The following is an 18,750-nucleotide window of genomic DNA, read 5'->3' as shown; positions in this document are numbered from 1 at the left end:
CCTCTGGTTGTACTACAGTGTTATCAGCATATAAGTAAGTTTTCCACGAAAAATCTGAATAAATCGTGTGATAGGTGATATTGACCCATCAATTGACCCGATAGATATCCGCCCGATTATATTTATTAACGCGGTAACAGACGTTGTCGCATCGTGTGACCATTACTCATTTATCTGGCTCGTAAAATTTCCAGTAAAATCTGTGCGAGTGTTATCATTATCACACATCTGACACATGTGTTGTGATCTTGAAGATTTATTCATTTTCCCATTATATTTGGCTTTGTAACGCTATATTTACAGCCAGCGTGTCTGCTTCTCAACTGGCCTTCCTGGAAAATTGGCAATATCGAACGCGTGCACGCGTGTATGCCGATGAGCTTGTCATAATGAAGCTCCTGTTAGCTCTGGTTCGTAAACGCTTTTGCAGAATTTCAGTTAATGCGATTCTTGCCTGTAGCGTTATGGTCTGGTTCTGGTGTTAATCGTGGCTTACCGCGGACAACTCAGTATAACGCTGTGACTACACGCCACTCTGTCATCTCTTTTTATATATATAAATATAAAGCACGCGTTTTACTGCGATAATATAGCAGACTTTGTTTACAGTTTAACAGTTATAGGAGTGCATGTTATGTGAAAATGGATCAACCGGTACATTAAAATTGCGTGGGTAGAGAACGATTTTCAAATCATACCGTAAAACGTGGAGCTACTCTATACAATTTTCTGCGGTTGCGATAAGTCTTTGTATTGTATACAGAAAATAGTTATCTTTCCTGCATCGTCAAGATATTGGCTTTCGGCGTTAATAAGATTTCGCGACAAAACTTGATCAAAAACATTGTTCACTGCACAAGAGAAAGAGGCTGGAGACCTTAGTGAGATCTGTAGCTTGCGCTTTGAATGGTGATGAACTCCATAATCTACCTACGTCCTACCTACACACACAGTACACAGTATACAAGATGATTGCTATATAGCTAGTCAAAGTCATGACGCAGCCTCAGACCATCGGCGTGATAACTCCAACGTTACGTCTCAACAATGCTATGGTCACCATTGGTCAGCTGTTCGCCACACAGGTTTAATAAATTATGCCGTGCACCACTGCTTACTACATGTTTATGTCTTTTGTTTGTGCGAGCAAATATATATAAGCTCGAGATGAGCGCTTAAGATAGGGTGGTTATTTACTCTGCGTGGCCGGTCCAGGCTATAATTAACTATGGAATTGTTTTGGTAAAGGTGTGACGTGTTCATTTGTGCTAATGTACCCAACATTGTTGATTGCTTGTCGGCTCTAGAAGCCCGCCACCGAAGTCTGTTTGTTATGCATACATAACTCATGCGATTTTCCAGTCACTTTCAAACCGGCATTCTATGTTTTAATTATCGATTAACGGAAACTTCTTGTTTACAAATAAGTTAGTTATTCGCACCTCTCAACAATTACATATATCAACTTTTCTGTGAGATCTTACGCATCAGCGTGTGCTAGTATCTGCTTGATCGATAGTCTTAAAGCTGCTAGGTTATACTAGGTTATATAAGCTCCTTTTTCAAGGAGTCATGGGGATTGTCAGCGTTTTTAACGAGAGAAACCAGGTATATACATTCCTTCAGTTGCGCCGCGAAGGTTAGTTTTGATTCGTGTTCGAGAGTAGAGCGAAGTGGGATTTTCTCTGTTATTTGTCAACACTGTGACGAGAGTGGGCTGAACAGGCTGAGGCAGGTGTAGATTGGAACTACAAGCTTGTCATTGCAGTGTGTGCAAATAACTAAATGGTTAAAACTGTCAATATTACAATGGCGCAGCGTAGCACAGGAGGATGTAACGTTCAATACATATCGTTAGTACCATACGTGTTCGCAATTCCGAAGCATAATCGTGACTTCTGAAGCCGTCGGCAATGGTATACTGTGTGGTTTCTGGGGATATAGGTAGATTTCATCAGTGTTCTTTATTGGTACGGTACTGATGATGTTTCTTAACTTTACTGTGGTCGTTTACACCAGCCCGATTTTCTTCATTATTACTCAGTAGTCCGTATCTGCCGGTCCCATTCTAGGCTTTATAAGCAGTGGATTCGATTATAAATACAAGACTATTACAGATTATTACCCAAGTTACTTGCCTCCTGATTACTAGTGGTTTGCGAACTGAGTGCTAGAATCGTGTGTGTAATTAATTGCAAACGACACCCTCGGAATCAGCCGGACGAAGTTGCGTTAACTGCTATTTTACAAGCATGTCCTCTTAACGATTTCTCGTGTATTTACAAGCATGTCTTCTTAACGATTAGTCGTATAATTACTGGCGTACACTGCTGTTAATTTAGGGAGATGTGATCGTAGTTAGCAACTGCGTGGAAGCCGCCGGTTAGAAAGGTGATCGTCGTATTGTGTTAGCTGACTTTCGTCTTGTTCTGGAGGTGTCTGTGTCTTTGCTTTGCCGCGTGTAATGAAAGTTGTTAACATTCCGTGCAATAAATATTCGCTCCTGCGCTGTTAAATCGAGTAGGTTTTCGCGTGTGACAGGGCGATCGCTCATCGCGTTTGTATAAAGATCACATCTTCAACCTTCAGTGACCGCTGACTTTAATATCGGGTGTTACTTCTTCGAAGCTGCTACTAACATATAATATTGCTAAGCAATCTGTCAACTGCCGTGGAGGAAAATAAGAATCTTCGTGTGGATAATGTTTTTTTCGACCCTCGCTGGATATAACCAAGTTCTACTGACCTGAACTACGCGGAGTGTTTCCGAACTTCGTCAGCGTTTGATATTTTCGGAGTAAGAGCATTGTGACGAGACCGAAGCGGACATGCCTGACTTGGAGCGAGACGGCCAAGCCACAAGAAACGAGGATGCCGGTGAGTAATGGTAATAAAGTATGTAATTGCGTAGAGTGGGGACCTTTTATTTGCCTACGTGATAACGCGGACGGCTTGGAAATTTGTTGTTGTGGAGCAGTACCCATATCGGCTGCACGCCGGGTATTAACATCTTAATATGTGTTGATTGTGTACTAGTATGGATTCACAATTGAATAATATACTGATGTGGAAATAAACCCGAATATTTTCGGCTGACACTCGTCAGGGGTAATCCTCAGCAACTAGTACAGAATTGGAAAGAACATTATATCACAAAATATGACTTAACCGATGAAATGTCAAATAATCGAAATGGAGAGATCGCATGGGCTCAGTGTACTATTTTAGATGGTACGCGAACGCTTTCTGTTAGGTGTTAACACGAGCTTGGCGTATTTTGATTAAAATGCGACTCCAAGTGATGATTTGGAAAGCCGTCGACAACCGTGTCGACTTAATTTTTTTCTAAATCCGTTACAACTGGAGTTCGGATGGGGCATTAATCTCCACCATTTATTACAGGAGGTGGTGAGTAAAGAAAAACTTTAACTTTATTGAAGTAGTTGAAATAGGTTTTGACTTCTAGTGATACATCCTCAAGCGGTTTGGACTTGAGACTACTCCTACTTCTACTTCATAGAATTCAGTTTTTTACGCAAAACTAGACCTGGAATACTTGCGTTTCACGGAAATTGGTACTTTTACTTGTAATTGAGCAGCAATTGACGTTGTTACTTATACGTCTACTTGAGTACTACAACGATGAGTACTTTGACCGCCTAAGACCTGTATACACTTTGTATTATACTGTTGCTGCTTCAAAATTTTAATAGGTGATGTTGTGAATATTCGCGGGCAGTTATTTTACCCTCCGACGATGCGGTGAAGTCATTTCCAACCAATGGCGTACACACAGGAGCGCTGAAAGCGCGTTGACGCCTGCGAATTTTGATTTTTAGCAATCTGACCTGATATCCCTTCCTTCTGTTAGTATATCTGACGTGATTTCACTGTTGAAAATATTGACACCTCTTGATTTTCTTTCTGGGTTACGCTTTAACTTGTTTGTATTCCGCCAGTCCCAGCATTATCCCGATGGTGCCCATCGCCTACATGCCATGATTCCGAACTATATGCTAGCATCATTGTCTATGAAGCGTGTGATCCCGATGTGTCAATTTTGAAACGAGACTTGAACCAATCTCCATGAGACATGGTGTTTAATCAGTTAATTATTGTTCCTTCATTAGTAATCCCTTAATTATGTATATCTTCATACCTGTTACAGCAATAATATATTTAAAGTTTGTCAAATTATTGATTCGCTCATGGCTGTACTCTGGTGTATTCATATTAGCACGATTTGCAAACGTTTGCTTCAGCCTTTCAGATGCATATTCCGCCTATTTGTACTGTGTACAACTGTACACGTTTCAGATCCGTCGTCTGTGCCCAATCGGCATAGGCCTATTGTTTCTGTCGCTGTTCGGCTGCATGACGTAGCTAGCATGATCGTCGCGTCGTGATATTTGAACCCGGCAGCATCGAGAAAGCTTAGTTGGTACAGAGAACATGACCGTGAGAATAGTGGAAGTTGTTCGATCACATGTCGACTGAAGATAAGGCTGTGTTCCCAAATCCCCGACCTTGCATACAATAGTACCCTGACGTATTAGATTTTTCGTAAGGTCGATTACCACCAACATATGACATCGTGCGAAGGGCAAAACCGCGGGCAATTCAGTTTTCTGTCGTGTATTCCGGTACAAAGAAACGGTAAACAGGATATGTCAATCAAATGCCGGAGTGTTTTGGGCGTAGAAATGTGATATTAGGCCGTACATTATGTGTCAGTCACCGATTTTGGTAACTATTGATCGCGGTAAACACTTGTCGCCGAGTGGAAGATGTTTTTGAAGTTTTGCGGTGAACTCGATGGGATTTAGGGTTTTGCAATTGCTCGTGTGTATTATTGACTGAAACTGTAACCCCCCCGCAGGTCAAATATTTCTGTCGTGCAATGCAAGACATGTTTTTTTCATCAACACGCTCATGCTCACAGTACATTCGACATCGCCATATGTAACCGAACTGTCGGCTTATCTGTCCCGAACTGGACAGCATACCAAATCTGCAGCATTGCACGTTTGCGATTGCTGATATCTACAATCTACATGTTGATATTACACTTTCTGGCAGTGCTAACCGCTATGAAACGGAGATGAGATGGTTTATATTTTTTAGTCCGTATCCGGCACTGGGTCTACCAGTTCAATTGGGAATTTGAATATTCATTAGATCGAAAACAAGGACTATATGAGCGATAGGCCGGAATGCGTGGAATGTTTGTGATATATTTTATTTGAAATGGCCTATATTACGAGTCTCGCTGTCACCCGGAATTTCCTTTTTTGTCATAGTTGCGAATGTTATCTGATACCGAAGTTCCATTCGAAAATTTACGAGGTCGTTACAGTCGCACTATCTTGATTCGATAACTAAGAAAATGACATAGTATTTCTGTCGATAATGAATACCTTAATGTAGCGGTAATTGTACGATTTAGTATTGCAAGTCCATTTGCTACAATGGTAGCGCAGGCGTGGTTGCCGGAAGCGTGTCGTAAAAGCAAGCGTCAATGTTTTGTACCGAGGCAACAGCGGTGAAAGAAAACTTGATTTAATTTACTTCTCTGTCAATACGCAAAACGCTTTTACGTTGCTGCAATTCTTATTGGTGCGATTTCATATCTGTTAGCTTCTGTGTGCTAGCGAACAAACCACTGGAAAATTACATTTTAGTACTAAATTTGATTAGTTTGTTGAGCCAATAGCGGACGATTGAGATAAAGGTAAGCCGTAAGCGTAACGCAAATGCACGAATAAAGTTACATTCATTTGCAAGCGAACGTTAAATAATGTGTGAGAGGTTACGAGGTCTTATTTTTGTACCTGAAAAGAAAACATGAGAGTGTTTTAAAACAGAAAACGGTATTTACATGCACACTTGGGCAACTAGGTAGTTCTAGTTGTATAATTACACTAATTTGTGAAATGTTTCTTTGCTCTAATTCTAATTCTGATATAATTTCAGGTTTCCCTGAATATGCTACAGGATAACTATATAGTGCTGAGCGAGCCAAGCTTGCTGCACAGACATTTTCCATTCTCGTGCTTATCAGAATGTATTCTTATTTGATACGAACTCAACTTGATTACATTTCAAAGTTTTCGCGAATTCAGTAATTCTAGTTCTAATCTAATTTGGAAAAACTTGTGTAGCTATAATTCTAATTTCAAACTAATTTGGAAAATATGTGTGGGTATAATTTGAAAAAAAATGTATAGCTGTAGCTCTAATATTAATCTAACTGGAAAATGCTCAAAAGCTTCCAATTCTTCAACTCCGAATGAAAAATCAGTCCCAGATCAAGTAATGCTTAGATATACGTTTAATTGTGTAATGTTCAGTCTCGTAGAATTTCAGATCACATTTCTACGCTACCGCGACCTATAGGTTCTGCTTGAGCGGTATTCCAACCCCCGTTTACCTCGCTTGGTGATCATTTTTAATTAAGCTCACGCTATCGGCAGTCAGTCGTAAGGTACGCGACCGGGGCATGTGTAGTACTGTCGCCCAACACGACTCGAAGACCCTAGCGACTTCGAGAAATCATTTAATTTTGAGCACCCTTTCAGCCGATGTATTTACATACTCGGATCTAGCTGTTTTGGGTAACCACGTGTGGGAATATTTCGGGCGTTATGTTGTTTAACCGGTGGGAAATCGCCAACGCACCTGTGCGACGTTCGTAGATTAAGCCAGCTATGCCTATAAACCGGGCATATGTATAGTATATATTTTGATATTTCCGGTGATCTATAACCATAACCAAATAGTTATAATCAGTATGTTGCCTGTGATATTTTCAACAATATTGTCATCAACTATTCGCCGTTTTAAATACAGTACGAATTAACAAGGTAGCAGCACCATGCGCCCCACGAGCGTTCTTGGTATTCGCGAGAGGCCATTATAATAATCTGTTTTGTAAATTTTCAAAAGTCTTCACGGGTGCTGGTCAAATCTGAGACCGCGATTGGAAACCGCTATAATGCTTTCTATCGTAGTAACGTTATCGCTACCACTGGTTAGATAGCGCGTTGATTTGGGTCATTTATGGTAGTGTACAATTTGATTGACTAACCACAATTTTCAGATGGTAAATGTTGAACTACTCGCAAACGGTGAGTCTTTTCTCACTGACAGCGTGGATGGTTCCGTCAGATGGCGGTGAAGTGACTTTGTGGTGTTCGATCTCTGGTGTTTCAATTTCTGTTCGAACTTCGTTGACGTATTTCGAATTCGTTCGACGCACAATGCGGGGTAGAATCGAGTACCTCAATTGACTCAATTCGAGTCGAGCTTTCAAGTATCACCCACGACATCATTCGAGCATGGATGATGTGTCAAGTTCAAACATGTACTGTTATGTGGCCACGAAAAATAGATTTCCAGTTCTGCGCTGGTGTTGGTGTTATTTCGATCACACTTATATCATTGCACTTTGTGGCACTGCTATGTGTTGACCACGGCTTCACAAAAATATCATTTCCAGTTTCCAATAACGTGCGTAGCTGTGTACTACATGTTTTGGGTGCATTGATTGGACCAATCGCGGTTTCAAGCCTTGAACGTTACGAAAAAGTGTCGAAGTATAATTATCGTTGAAAATATAACTCTCGGCGAATAATTGTTTTCCACCCTATCGACGAATCTATTCTTATTTTGCCATCATGGTGAAACGGCGTTGATATTTCATTAGTTCGTAAAGTATTTATATCGGGCTCGAAAATCTCAGTCAAACCTTGATTTCAAATTTTAGCGCGTGGTAGAAACCGTACACTGCACAATATCTTGTACATGTACATGAAATATTTTACAAATCAGATTTGAATTTTAAATTTCGTTTTATTAGGTCTAATTGCACAACTAGAATTATGCAGTTGTCCGAGTCCCGGTCGTGATTAGACCATGCTCCATCCGATTTCGCTAAACTATATTTAGCAGTTGAAACACATATGTTTCGTTTCTATTACCTGAATTGGAATTGCGGATTTTAACAACTCGACTCAAACACAACAATATGTATGTATGCAGTGCACACAGATTTGTAGCGGTCGGTGCCGACAAGTCGAACTGGCGCGTTACCTCGCACAGTCGATGCCATGTTTATATTGTACGCACGCGTTAATCTTCTCGGCGTATATACAAACACCGCTTGCACAATAGAACTTTCGACATGCGTCTGCTTTGATGTATGGTATAATCACAGAGGTCGTTACTGACATTTTCGACTAGTTTTGCCGCCCGTCTTTTAGCCGAATATCGGCAGATTTCCGGGAATTTCACGGGGATAATGAGCTGAACGCGAATCCTACCTGTCATTTAACGCGCTAATATACAATGTCGCGTAGATTTTTGTTGACTGACAGATCGTGATGTGTTTGAGTTGCTGATAAATTAGAAGGGCGCGGATTTTGTATGTCTCGCTCATAGGTCTGTCTGCCAAGGATGATACTCGACCTATTTAACTCAGACGAAATCCATTGCTGATTCAAGACTAGTAGGAATCATATGCGCACTTAAAGCGTATGCAAAAGATATCGAATCCTTGCCGTTGTTTTAGAATCCTAGTCCAGTGGTGGCGAGTAGGCCTTGGCATAATCGAGCATATACGTGTGAATCGATTCTATGATGACGACATAGCGGTTTTAGTTCATTGTGAAAAGTTCACACATGTATCAACATTGCGGCCGCGAGAAATATGATGCCACGCTCACGTTATCCAAAATACTTACGTATTTCTGGATCATGACTGTTGCGCAGCGCTTTGTGACCATTTTGAAGGTCGATCACTACGTGACGGAAATGCCGTACCATAAATATTCTTAGCCTTGCGTTACACGTTTCTCGTTGCGGAGATACGGTCAATTGAAGTCTTGAGACTCCGACTTTGATAATAAAATATTGAAACTATGTTTTTCGTTGGTGAAATATTACTCTTAGTTTGAAAGCGTGTGTTTTTATGACTCGGATATTCGAATACAAATCGCGATGGACGTGCTACCATTTTAAATCTTGTGCGTTTTGTATCGCCACAAAGACATTTGATTTCACAAAAATTGATATTATCGCTAAAAACTATAGGGAAGCACCATTCTTACGCTTAGTAGTATGAAAACCGTACAGTAACTTTGTCTACAAATTTTCCAATCGCTTGATTCCATTACGTCACGGTTACACGGTGTCTATGAAGCTATGGAATTATGAATATTTACCTGATCCATGTCTAGCAGAAGTGTGCACAGTTTACTGTATATTTCATCTTGAAGGAGAGAGAGAGACCCTTTGGAACACTTTTTGTATGTCACAACGGCTAACGTAACACCGTTTGATGTAGTTTTCAATACGTGCTACATTCCCGAGTTCTTCTTGGAACAGCAAAACCTGTCATGTATTAAATCAGCCATTAACTTACTTTTACATGGTGAGAGGTAATACAGGTTCCCTTCTTTGGTTAACCCCGAACCTGTGTACTAGGTTATATGTCGTGGATGCGTTTCGTGGAAATTATGATGCATTGGTGAGCTGTGCCGTTACGCTGGTAACACATACGTATATTTGGAGCGCGCGAGACGCTACTCGGCGTTGTATTGTCACGTCTATTCTATCTCTTCATGGGCCTGTTTGCAACGCGCATGCAGCGCTGTATACGTATTGATCGCCGATTTTATATCGAGGATTGTGGTTACATTTGGTTCTGGTGACGTTGAAACTTCTTGTCATTGTGTGGCCAGGATGTAACCTTATCAAATGCACTGGTGATGTAAAGGGTTTGTCTCAATATTACATCACTCCGAGAATTGGTTGCAGTCTGAATTTATTGCTAATATTTATTATTTTGCGCCCCCTAATACAACCCTGTATGTAGACTTGGGGCTGTTGTATAATTCTAGTTATCCAATCTGACAAAACAGAGTGAAATTCTAATCTAATTTGTGGTTTTCCTGAAAATATTACTTGAGAACTGTATAATGCGAAACGAGAAGGTACACTGATTTAATATGAACTGTACTTTATTCAATGTCCAAGTTTTCGCGAATTTAGTAATTCAATTCTAGTCTAACTTGGAAAAAATAATGTGTAGCTGTAGTTCTGATTCTAATTTTATTTTGAAAAGCTGAAAGTTTTCTATATGTTCAACTCTGCAATCACGCCCTCGCTGTGTGGTGTGCTGCACATGTGCAATAGTGTACGGTACACTGTCCAGTCCGTAGCGTCCAATCCGAGAGAGGATTTAGTAGTTTCGGTATTCGAATCACGTCGAATTTCCAACATCTGTCAATTTTAAAGTCCGAAAATATACAAACGAATTTTTGGTAGAAAATGCCTTACTATCCATATCTCTTGTCATGGTGCCGATAATCAGGGGAAAAGCGGTATTGGATCCATATGTACGCATAAGGCGACGCATGAAATATAGCCTCCACCTTTAGATATGTTTAATAGGGCTTTTTTTTTCTCAAATCGTGCTGGCTACTTGATCAAATTGTTAGGTTACCTAATTTAAGCCTACACACCAAATTTGGTTCAATTCCAACCGGTAGCCGCATTGCTACAGGAGAAGTAAATTTCTATTTATTATATAAAAATAAATAACAAAAAATTTGAAAATTTTCTGTTGACCCCATGAAAGTGTTGGGTTGTCTATAGAAACGATGTTCACCAAATTTGGTTCAATTCCAAACAGTGGAAGCGGAGTTATTGCCGTCGAAAAATTTGGATTTGAATAAAATAGTATTTACGGTGTGCACCACTATAATAAATAATTAAAGAATTGGTCACCGTAAATACTATTTTATTCAGAATCCAAATTTTTTCGAATCCGAGATTTCGTCGGAAACTGAACAACGCAAATTTCTAATGCTTCGCTGATACGGAGGAATATAGAGCATCTGGCACTCCACCGCGAGGTCAAAAAGGTTGAAACCACTGGTTTTGTGCAACGCACACTTGCGCTACGAGTACCTGTAGATACGCCCTAATCCGCTTAATGGAATCCACGCCGAATATCCTGATTACTATATACCAGATAGGGGCTGGAGGAGATTACATGCTACTTGTCGACTTGTTACGTATGTGGGATGGTACGCGCTGACTCACGATATCTCTTCTTCCCGTTGAGAGGATTATAATGTTTAATATGCGCTTACCTACCTGCTGCGAGTGAATCCGTAAGTGCACATCAGTCGGGGGTAAGTCTGTAGTTAGCAGGTTGTACCCTTGCGAGCAAATTTGAAAAGCGTTGACCGTGCGAAGCTCTGTAGTAGCCTGCGTGCTGATTTTGGTAGTTTGATCACTGATAGTGATGAGCGATAAGGGAACAATGCGGTATATTGTTAACGCGAGGTTTGATGTGAGATTATTTTTGTACGCTACGATCGGAAGCGATGATAACTGTTGCTTTGTCGTAGTGCCACTGTAGTACAGAGTGACTAGAACATTTCCAGGCTTTTCAAATTAGATTAAGTCTGCTCTGTATTCTCCTTACGCGAAGCGAAGGTAGTGCGTACACTTAAAAATGTATGGGATATATAATTTCATTACACACGATCTGTAGGGTCTGCAAAGTTGAACGTTCATAAGGCGAACCAGGGGTGGAATTTTTTTTTATTAATTACGTCACGTCCGTTACGATATGGCGAGTACAAGATGACCACGTCTGGTTTATGAAGGGAAAAGGGGCCTTCTGTGTGCCTATGTTGAATGCATAGAAAATGAATAATGTTAAGGTTGGCATTGCTGCAGTAGCCAAGTTAGGTAGAAATCTACAGTTCATCCGTCCGTTTGTTGTAGTTTGTTTTTTAGCAAAATACTCGAATTTTCGCATGCGGAATTCCTCGCATTCCCTGCGTCCGTAATCGAGTGTTGCGATGACTAATTAGGTGACAATATGGTGAAGAATACTGTGAAATGAGCAGCCACTATCCCTCGTAATCTGACGTGTAGTTTATTTTTATGTTGTCCGTATTTAAGCTTATCGCAGTACGATTGGCGGTGATAAAACGTCCGGCAGCACATTGTTGATGGTGCCGGTATAAATTGTATTGTCGAGTTCTTGTAATCGTAATAATTGCACTATTTATATCACGTAATAAATAGTGCTTTCGATTGGATCTGCATGTATACAGTGACCAATCGTTCGTGCTGTTTCCACAATTAATTTACTGCTGCATTTCTGTGGAGAATTGTCGTGTTTAGTGTTGGCCTATTCTCCGTCGATTTGGATACTGCTGAGATTTGAAATTTTTGAGCATCAAAGTGTGAACACGAATGTATTTCGACACTTAGAGGTGCTATTGCGACACACTCAAAGTCGTAGATGACCTTCACGTCTCCGCAAGCCTGCGTTTGACTGAAATTTAGCGTATTTCTGAAGTATCATTAAGGCACACCATAGCATCTTACTCGTGGCAATCTTCGGATAGTAACATGATCTTTAGCAAATTTTGCTACATCAGGGGCTCCAAATCTAGAGGCCACGAAGCTTTTTCATGGGGACATGAAAACATCTATTATCTCTGAGTTTAAATCCACTATAACAAAAGTAAATCATCTATACTTTAATACAAGAAACTAGTAGCTTGCTAGGACATCAACAACAAACCTCTTAATCCTGAGTTTATTTTCCTCCTCCTTGGCCACCGAATAAGCGAATAACGCATTACCAGAGCGAAAACATGCTCATTTGCTCAACCATCACATCAACTGAATATAACCAGGCTCTAAAACAATCTATCTTACTTTATTCATAGATTTTAAAAATAGTGGGGCAATCAATTTTTCAACAGTTTTCACGGGGCCACAGTGTCTAAAATTTTGGGAACCCCTGTTTTATATTAATGCGATTGGGTTGCCGTTTCGAATGAATTTGTGTCACAGCGGTGTACCTTGTGACGCAATATCAGAGCGGCTGGAATGTGTGGCGATGTATAACTTGGTGTTTGTTTGCGTAAAAGGTGTTTCGAAACTTGATCAAGTATGTCGACATTGCGACGAGGTCTATGTATTGCGCGCTTTCGACTTGTCTGCCTTTGAATGTTACACGCTGTTTGCGTTCCGATAACGAACTGACTACGTAACTTTTGGTATTTGTTTATTCGCGCGACTAAGCAAAGGTTCGCTACGGAAGATCAGCGTGATTTCGCGGGGAATTACATCAGCGCTGTCGGCGATAACAAAGTCTCGACTGCATGCAGGGTTGAGGCGATTCGGTCAACTTTAGGACAGGGCGAAATCTAGTACCAGAGTGATTCGTTTCTGAAGCGGGTATCAGACGGGTAGCACATATATATTTTAGCTATTTTGGTGCCTAATCCCTTTTATTACCCCACTTCCACTCAGCTCAAACTTACCTGACCATAAGCAAAATCAAAAACCAATGGCACCATTCGGCTACATCTCTTGATTAGTGCTAGGTTCGGTATCGGTCAAAATCTAGCATCAGTGTTGGATGGAACTACGCAATTATGCCATGTAAAATCGAAATGTAATTAGGATAATTGCCATTAATGAAACTTGGTAGTTTCAGCGCAAATGAAACACATTCCAAGTTCAAGAAATACCATTTCTCTCAGGCGCTTCACGCCTCCCACGAGATGCTTTCACGCCCCCAGTTTGCGAACCACTGATCTATCGTGTTTCAAGGATTTGAACTACTTTTGTGACATCACAACCGTGATCAATCGGTGTGAAGTGGTATTCTAGTCAATGGCAACTTTGCATTATGATTGCGACTTCATATATGATCGTCTTAATTGTGATCCTGATTCCAATGCCGTATTCATATATTGCTCCGTAATTTTGATAGTGTCAACTTATCGCAACGCCGAGACCGCTAATCCAGACTAAGTAGTTGTGACTGTGAGCGAGGTTATCAGTTTTATCACCCGACGTCTGCAGCGCTTTCTGTCTGCTATCTACCGTTAAGTTTCGCACGATAAGATATTCCGTCTGTACGCAGTGTACACTGTACAGGCACTTGAAACCTATGTGAACACTGCATCAGAATCGGCGTAAGCCAATAACCCCATTGCCTGCGTTGAGAAACCACACACGCCGCTTCTGTTGCAACGATAGCATCACAATGGACGCTTTATAAGTTTCCGTAATTGATAGGAGGTTCTGTTTGGGTTTACGTCTCGGGTTATGTACGGAGAAAGGTCCTATACTTCTGAATGATATTGTACGACACCTTGAGCGGTTCAATCTATTCCCACTGGGACGCAGTATCCGTGACAATGTTTGCCTACGGGCCCGTTTTGTTTTGTTATTTCAAGCATCTCTCACCAGGACATATAATGTGTGCTCACAATGGTTGTAGTTGACAGACATCCGGCTCACCTTGATAAGTAAACTAACGGCTTTTACGCAGTACGCGACCTCCTTGAATTCACGAAAATTTACCTACGCACTGGGGACAAGCTTTCGTGGGCGTTTATGCGTATTTTTGTCATGTCGATGTTCAATTACCTGTGTCTTCGCCACGGTGTAACTGCGTTTGATGTAATTCGCGTGGCCTACGGCACTTAACAAGCTAGTTCATCTTGCCTTGGTACTTAACCATGGTCGATGAGTACTTGACTGCGCAGGGGTACGGTATGAAACCGCGTATTTCAGTCTCGAGCTGATTATTGGCATAAGCGACATACCTGACGTGCGACGGCTTTTCTTATTTCTGAAGATAGCTCGCTATCTGTTTGAAAATTATCGGGGCGTGACGTAGCGCTCTCGTAAGAGACACTCACTACTGTTAGAGTAGACGACACTCGGCTATGTGTTAAGAGTTGGCGTATAGCTCTCGTAGGCTTTAATGTTCCAGCTCTGTGTCTAGAAGTCAGGTTTTCGCTTATTGTAGAAGTATATCGTTCAGCTATTTCGTGCAAGCGACTAGAGCAGGCGAATAGATGAATCCAGTTCGATGTTATTGTGTCAGCTTTAGTAGAAATGAGATTAGAGTGTACTACCAGAGCGCACTGTGGCGTTTTCTAAGTTATTGTGAAGCTGTCAGTCTACAACGCTCTGTAGTTAAATTTTCCAAATCAGGCGGCTTACAGACTGTGCGCGGTCACCGGTCAGTTAACGATTTCCAATACTGTGCGTAGTCCGGTGTTGAACCTGTTACGAACTGAAGAAACCCCAGTTAGTCCTTATTTGTGATTCGACTTCTTTATTATTGACGGATTTAGCCTATTGATATGTAATTATTACGTACCCCGTCGGGACTGCTATATTCGGAGTACGATGCCTTGGAGCTTAAAAAAGTTCTTGTCGTCAAAAGACCAGCGTTCAAGTTCAGACGGTACGGATCGATTGGATTATATTGCATGGAAGATATTTTAGCACTAGTAATTGAGTGCGAAGTTAGACTGCGGCTGTATCACCATAATAGCCAGATTAGCACCTAAATCATTTGCTGCTTGAGTTTGCGGTCTTTCGAATAGCTCGCGCCGCTCGATTGTTCAGTGGAATTCCGCGCGGTTCTTCCCTGCTGTCGTAATGGGTGTATATCAAATTGGTACTTGACCAATGTTTGTTCTGTGGCGATTGTGATGTTGACTCATCGCAAGCAGAGATTCGTCTTCCAAGTAATGCTGTCGCTGGAAGATTTATCGTTGTAAACGGAATTATATTTCGAGCGCGTTTGGTCCGTATTCGTCCGTGCTAAATTTTGGTATCTAGCAAACACTTGTGGTTATTTCGCAATAGCAGATAACGAGATGACTTGTAGAATTTCATAACTTAAATCCAGCATACAATAACATCTCTGCGAGTCGCCCGAGGTCATAATCAATTGGTCATAATATCATACTAATTAGCAGTGTTACGTACGGTAAACCGTCGTCATATTTCGAACAGGACTCAATTAAGCATTCGACATTGGCATTATTTTGTAATCTTGATGTTGAATTGATCGTAATCGGCACTGTTAGTAGGTGCCGACTCTGAGCTGGAAATGACTGCAAGCACATCACTCATCAGAACACCGGTATCATGATTCACGCCAAACGACGACACATGTTTTATAGTAGTTCGGCAACTGTTCATTTAAATGCGCAATTAAAAGTAGAACTACTCGCGTTTTAAAATATAGAACTAGAACTAGTAACTGGCTCATAGTTGACCTTCAACGAAGTGGATTGGTTGTTTATAAGCCGCTGATTCAAAAGTTGGATGAATCAATGTCTGCATGTTTAGTGGGGATTGCGATGTTGTTATGTATATTGGATTTGGGGGTAGATTACTGCGTGTGTGGTATACGTTAGTAGTGATTCCCCGCGTTTCTGGGCGGTTTCACGCTAGATTTTTCCATCTGGATGGATCCACTCCGTACTTGATGAATATCTATACGCGACCGATTGAGGATATGATAAATCAACTTTATTCGTTGATTTTTCCCATTTGAGTATGTGTATATAGCACGGCGTAGTTCCAGAACCTTTCTCTATTGATGGGTCGACTTATCGGCGGGCGCCCGGACGTTGTGAAATCTCAGACCTTTATATCGCGAGGTTCCCGTATCGTGTTACCCGCTCTGTTTTCGTCACGTATAGACCTCGAGTAGGCGCGATAATCCCGCTTCTGAAGTTGTGGACACGAGGGGCGAAATGGATAGCACCCAAATTAGAAATAAAACACCCGCTGTAACCTCGCCGTTGGGGTCGGAGATAGTTGGCAATCGCGGTGTGTTAGTCCTGGGAAAGTGGATACAATGTTAAAATCTATCGTTTGGGACTATACCTGCCGTCGCAGTAATCTATTATTCTCTCTCCCAGAGCACACTTGTACAAATTATAAGAATCTGGAACTAGAACTAACGATCTTCAACAATCCGCAACTAACTAATAACTGATAGTACGAATTACTGCGTTGTAAATAAGCTAAGAAATACACAATCGGCATTTCAAAATGACGGGATTTCCAAATGGAAACTTGGAAAAATTACCCCCTGGCTACACCACTGTTTGTATATGACTCTCGGATGACTCCGAGCTAGACATGGCTGCAAGAATCACTCAGTTTTTAAGAACCGCGTTTAGAACTAGAACTACATGCTTTTTAACAAGCGCAGCTAGAATTATAACTTATGAACTAAGTAGATATGGGGTTCCCAAACTAGATTCGCGACTCTAATGGGGTCGTTTGCGTGTTCTAATGGATCGCGGAGTCGAAAATTAAATAGCAATTATAAAAGAATGTCAATTAAGCGGATGCCATCGGCAACTCATTTCTGAATATTGTAGTTGATTTTTCAAAATAGGAGGAAAAACCAATGCGAACCCGGCAACGAGCTATAATATCAGTCGAAACGTGATTTAAAGCGCCACCTACTATAGCGCAAGTTGGTGTCTCGTGTCTGGTCATTAGTATGATTAAAGTTTCGGGAGCATAGAGCATAGAAACCAATAGGACGGCTATATTTCCTTCTGGGAAAATTACAAGTGAACTAGGTAGTGCTATTTGTTAACATGACACGCGTAATGATCACGTAAATAAACTCGTAGTGATCGGCTCGCCAAATTGAGAGAAGGTGTCGCGAAACATTTTCAAATCGAAATTTGGGGTCGCGACCCTTGAACGACATCGTTAGATTGTACAAGTACGTCCCAGAGGCGCAGGTCCGGTGAATAATGTGAGAGGGGCGATTAAAATGTGCGATGAGCTCCATTTGTAGAAATAGCGTGATTTCATGTAACTGTTGTGACGCAGTGAAAGGGGTGGTCAAAGTAGTCGGCGTTGGTTCCGAACTAGAAGTAAAGCGGTCATTTTCTGCTCAATTGCAAGTAGAAGTAGCGATTTAAAAAACGTGTGAGAAATACTTTTAGGTAGAAGTACAAAATCAAAATCAAAATGTAAACACTGAAATAAGTAGTCTGAAAGTATAGGATTTTTGTAGATGGGATGGGTCGCATACCATGAGCAGCTAATCAGAGGCGACCACTTTCGAAATCGCAGGGGGGGGGGTCTTTGCGACTGTCGTAAATTGACCGCTACAAATACGAGCAATTCACGACAATATATTCAGTTTCCGCGGTACAGGGGCTTCATCGCTCACATGTCATGGAAAATTTCACTCAAAGTGTCAAGTTTTTTTTACCAAGAAAAGATTTAGGAGTGGAATTACTGTAGTTGAAATATGAGTATAGTACAGGGGTGGGCAGACATGCTTCGTGCTCGAGCCGCATATCAAAAATCTTAGCTCTAAAAGAGCCACAAGACAAAAATTCAAAACTACGAATTTATGACGTCACAATAAAATATAGGCTATCGAATGAAGTATATTATTGTGTGGTGATACGGTGCGTCTCCACCTGGGCTGCAAGGTGTGTGGCATCGGGCTGATATGACGTCTAGCAATGCGGAGCAGTTCCTCCAAGTGTTGATGAAAATTTAAGGAAGATTTCGCAGCTCGGTAATCTCGACGACATTTTCTTGGCCAAACTCTGCAGCTGTTGCTAACCTTTACAATACAAATGGAAGAGCCGTATTCATCATTGCTAGCCCGGAAATGGTTGTGACCTGCGCTGGCGCAATTAATTATCAAGTGCATTGTCGAACACAATGCTTTATCATTGATTGATGACCAGGCATCCATTATTGCGGGTGAAACGTGTATGTGAACTCGATTCGAGAGATCAGACGCAAATTTCTTACCCTGTAGTGTGCCACCTTCTAAATTGTACGAGTATTGCATGAACCACAAGTAAAGAAACAATACGAAAGCAATACGCATATTGTTAATACGCG

The 18,750-nt window shown here is 41.2% G+C and overlaps 1 protein-coding gene across 4 annotated transcripts in view; it reads left to right on the top strand.

Moving 5' to 3' along the window:
• The first annotated feature begins 1,568 nt into the window (after positions 1-1,568).
• The window catches only part of LOC145435565 (uncharacterized), a 68,940-nt gene continuing 51,758 nt past the window's right edge, over positions 1,569-18,750 (top strand). For 2 of the 4 annotated variants that reach the window (XM_080312844.1, XM_080312848.1), the window contains exon 1: positions 10,926-15,304. In XM_080312844.1, coding sequence (XP_080168970.1) covers positions 15,247-15,304 — 58 coding nt within the window. In that variant the 5' untranslated portion in view covers positions 10,926-15,246. Of the gene's footprint in view, positions 2,878-10,925; positions 15,305-18,750 lie in introns of those variants that run through there. The other 2 variants (XM_080312846.1, XM_080312845.1) reach the window with 2 other exon arrangements.

The sequence above is a fragment of the Botryllus schlosseri genome, chromosome 3, assembly GCF_051294905.1.
Source record: "Botryllus schlosseri isolate E-star chromosome 3, Bs_hap1, whole genome shotgun sequence".
In the NCBI taxonomy this organism is placed as follows: domain Eukaryota; kingdom Metazoa; phylum Chordata; class Ascidiacea; order Stolidobranchia; family Styelidae; genus Botryllus; species Botryllus schlosseri.
This window is presented reverse-complemented; position numbering and strand designations above follow the sequence as displayed.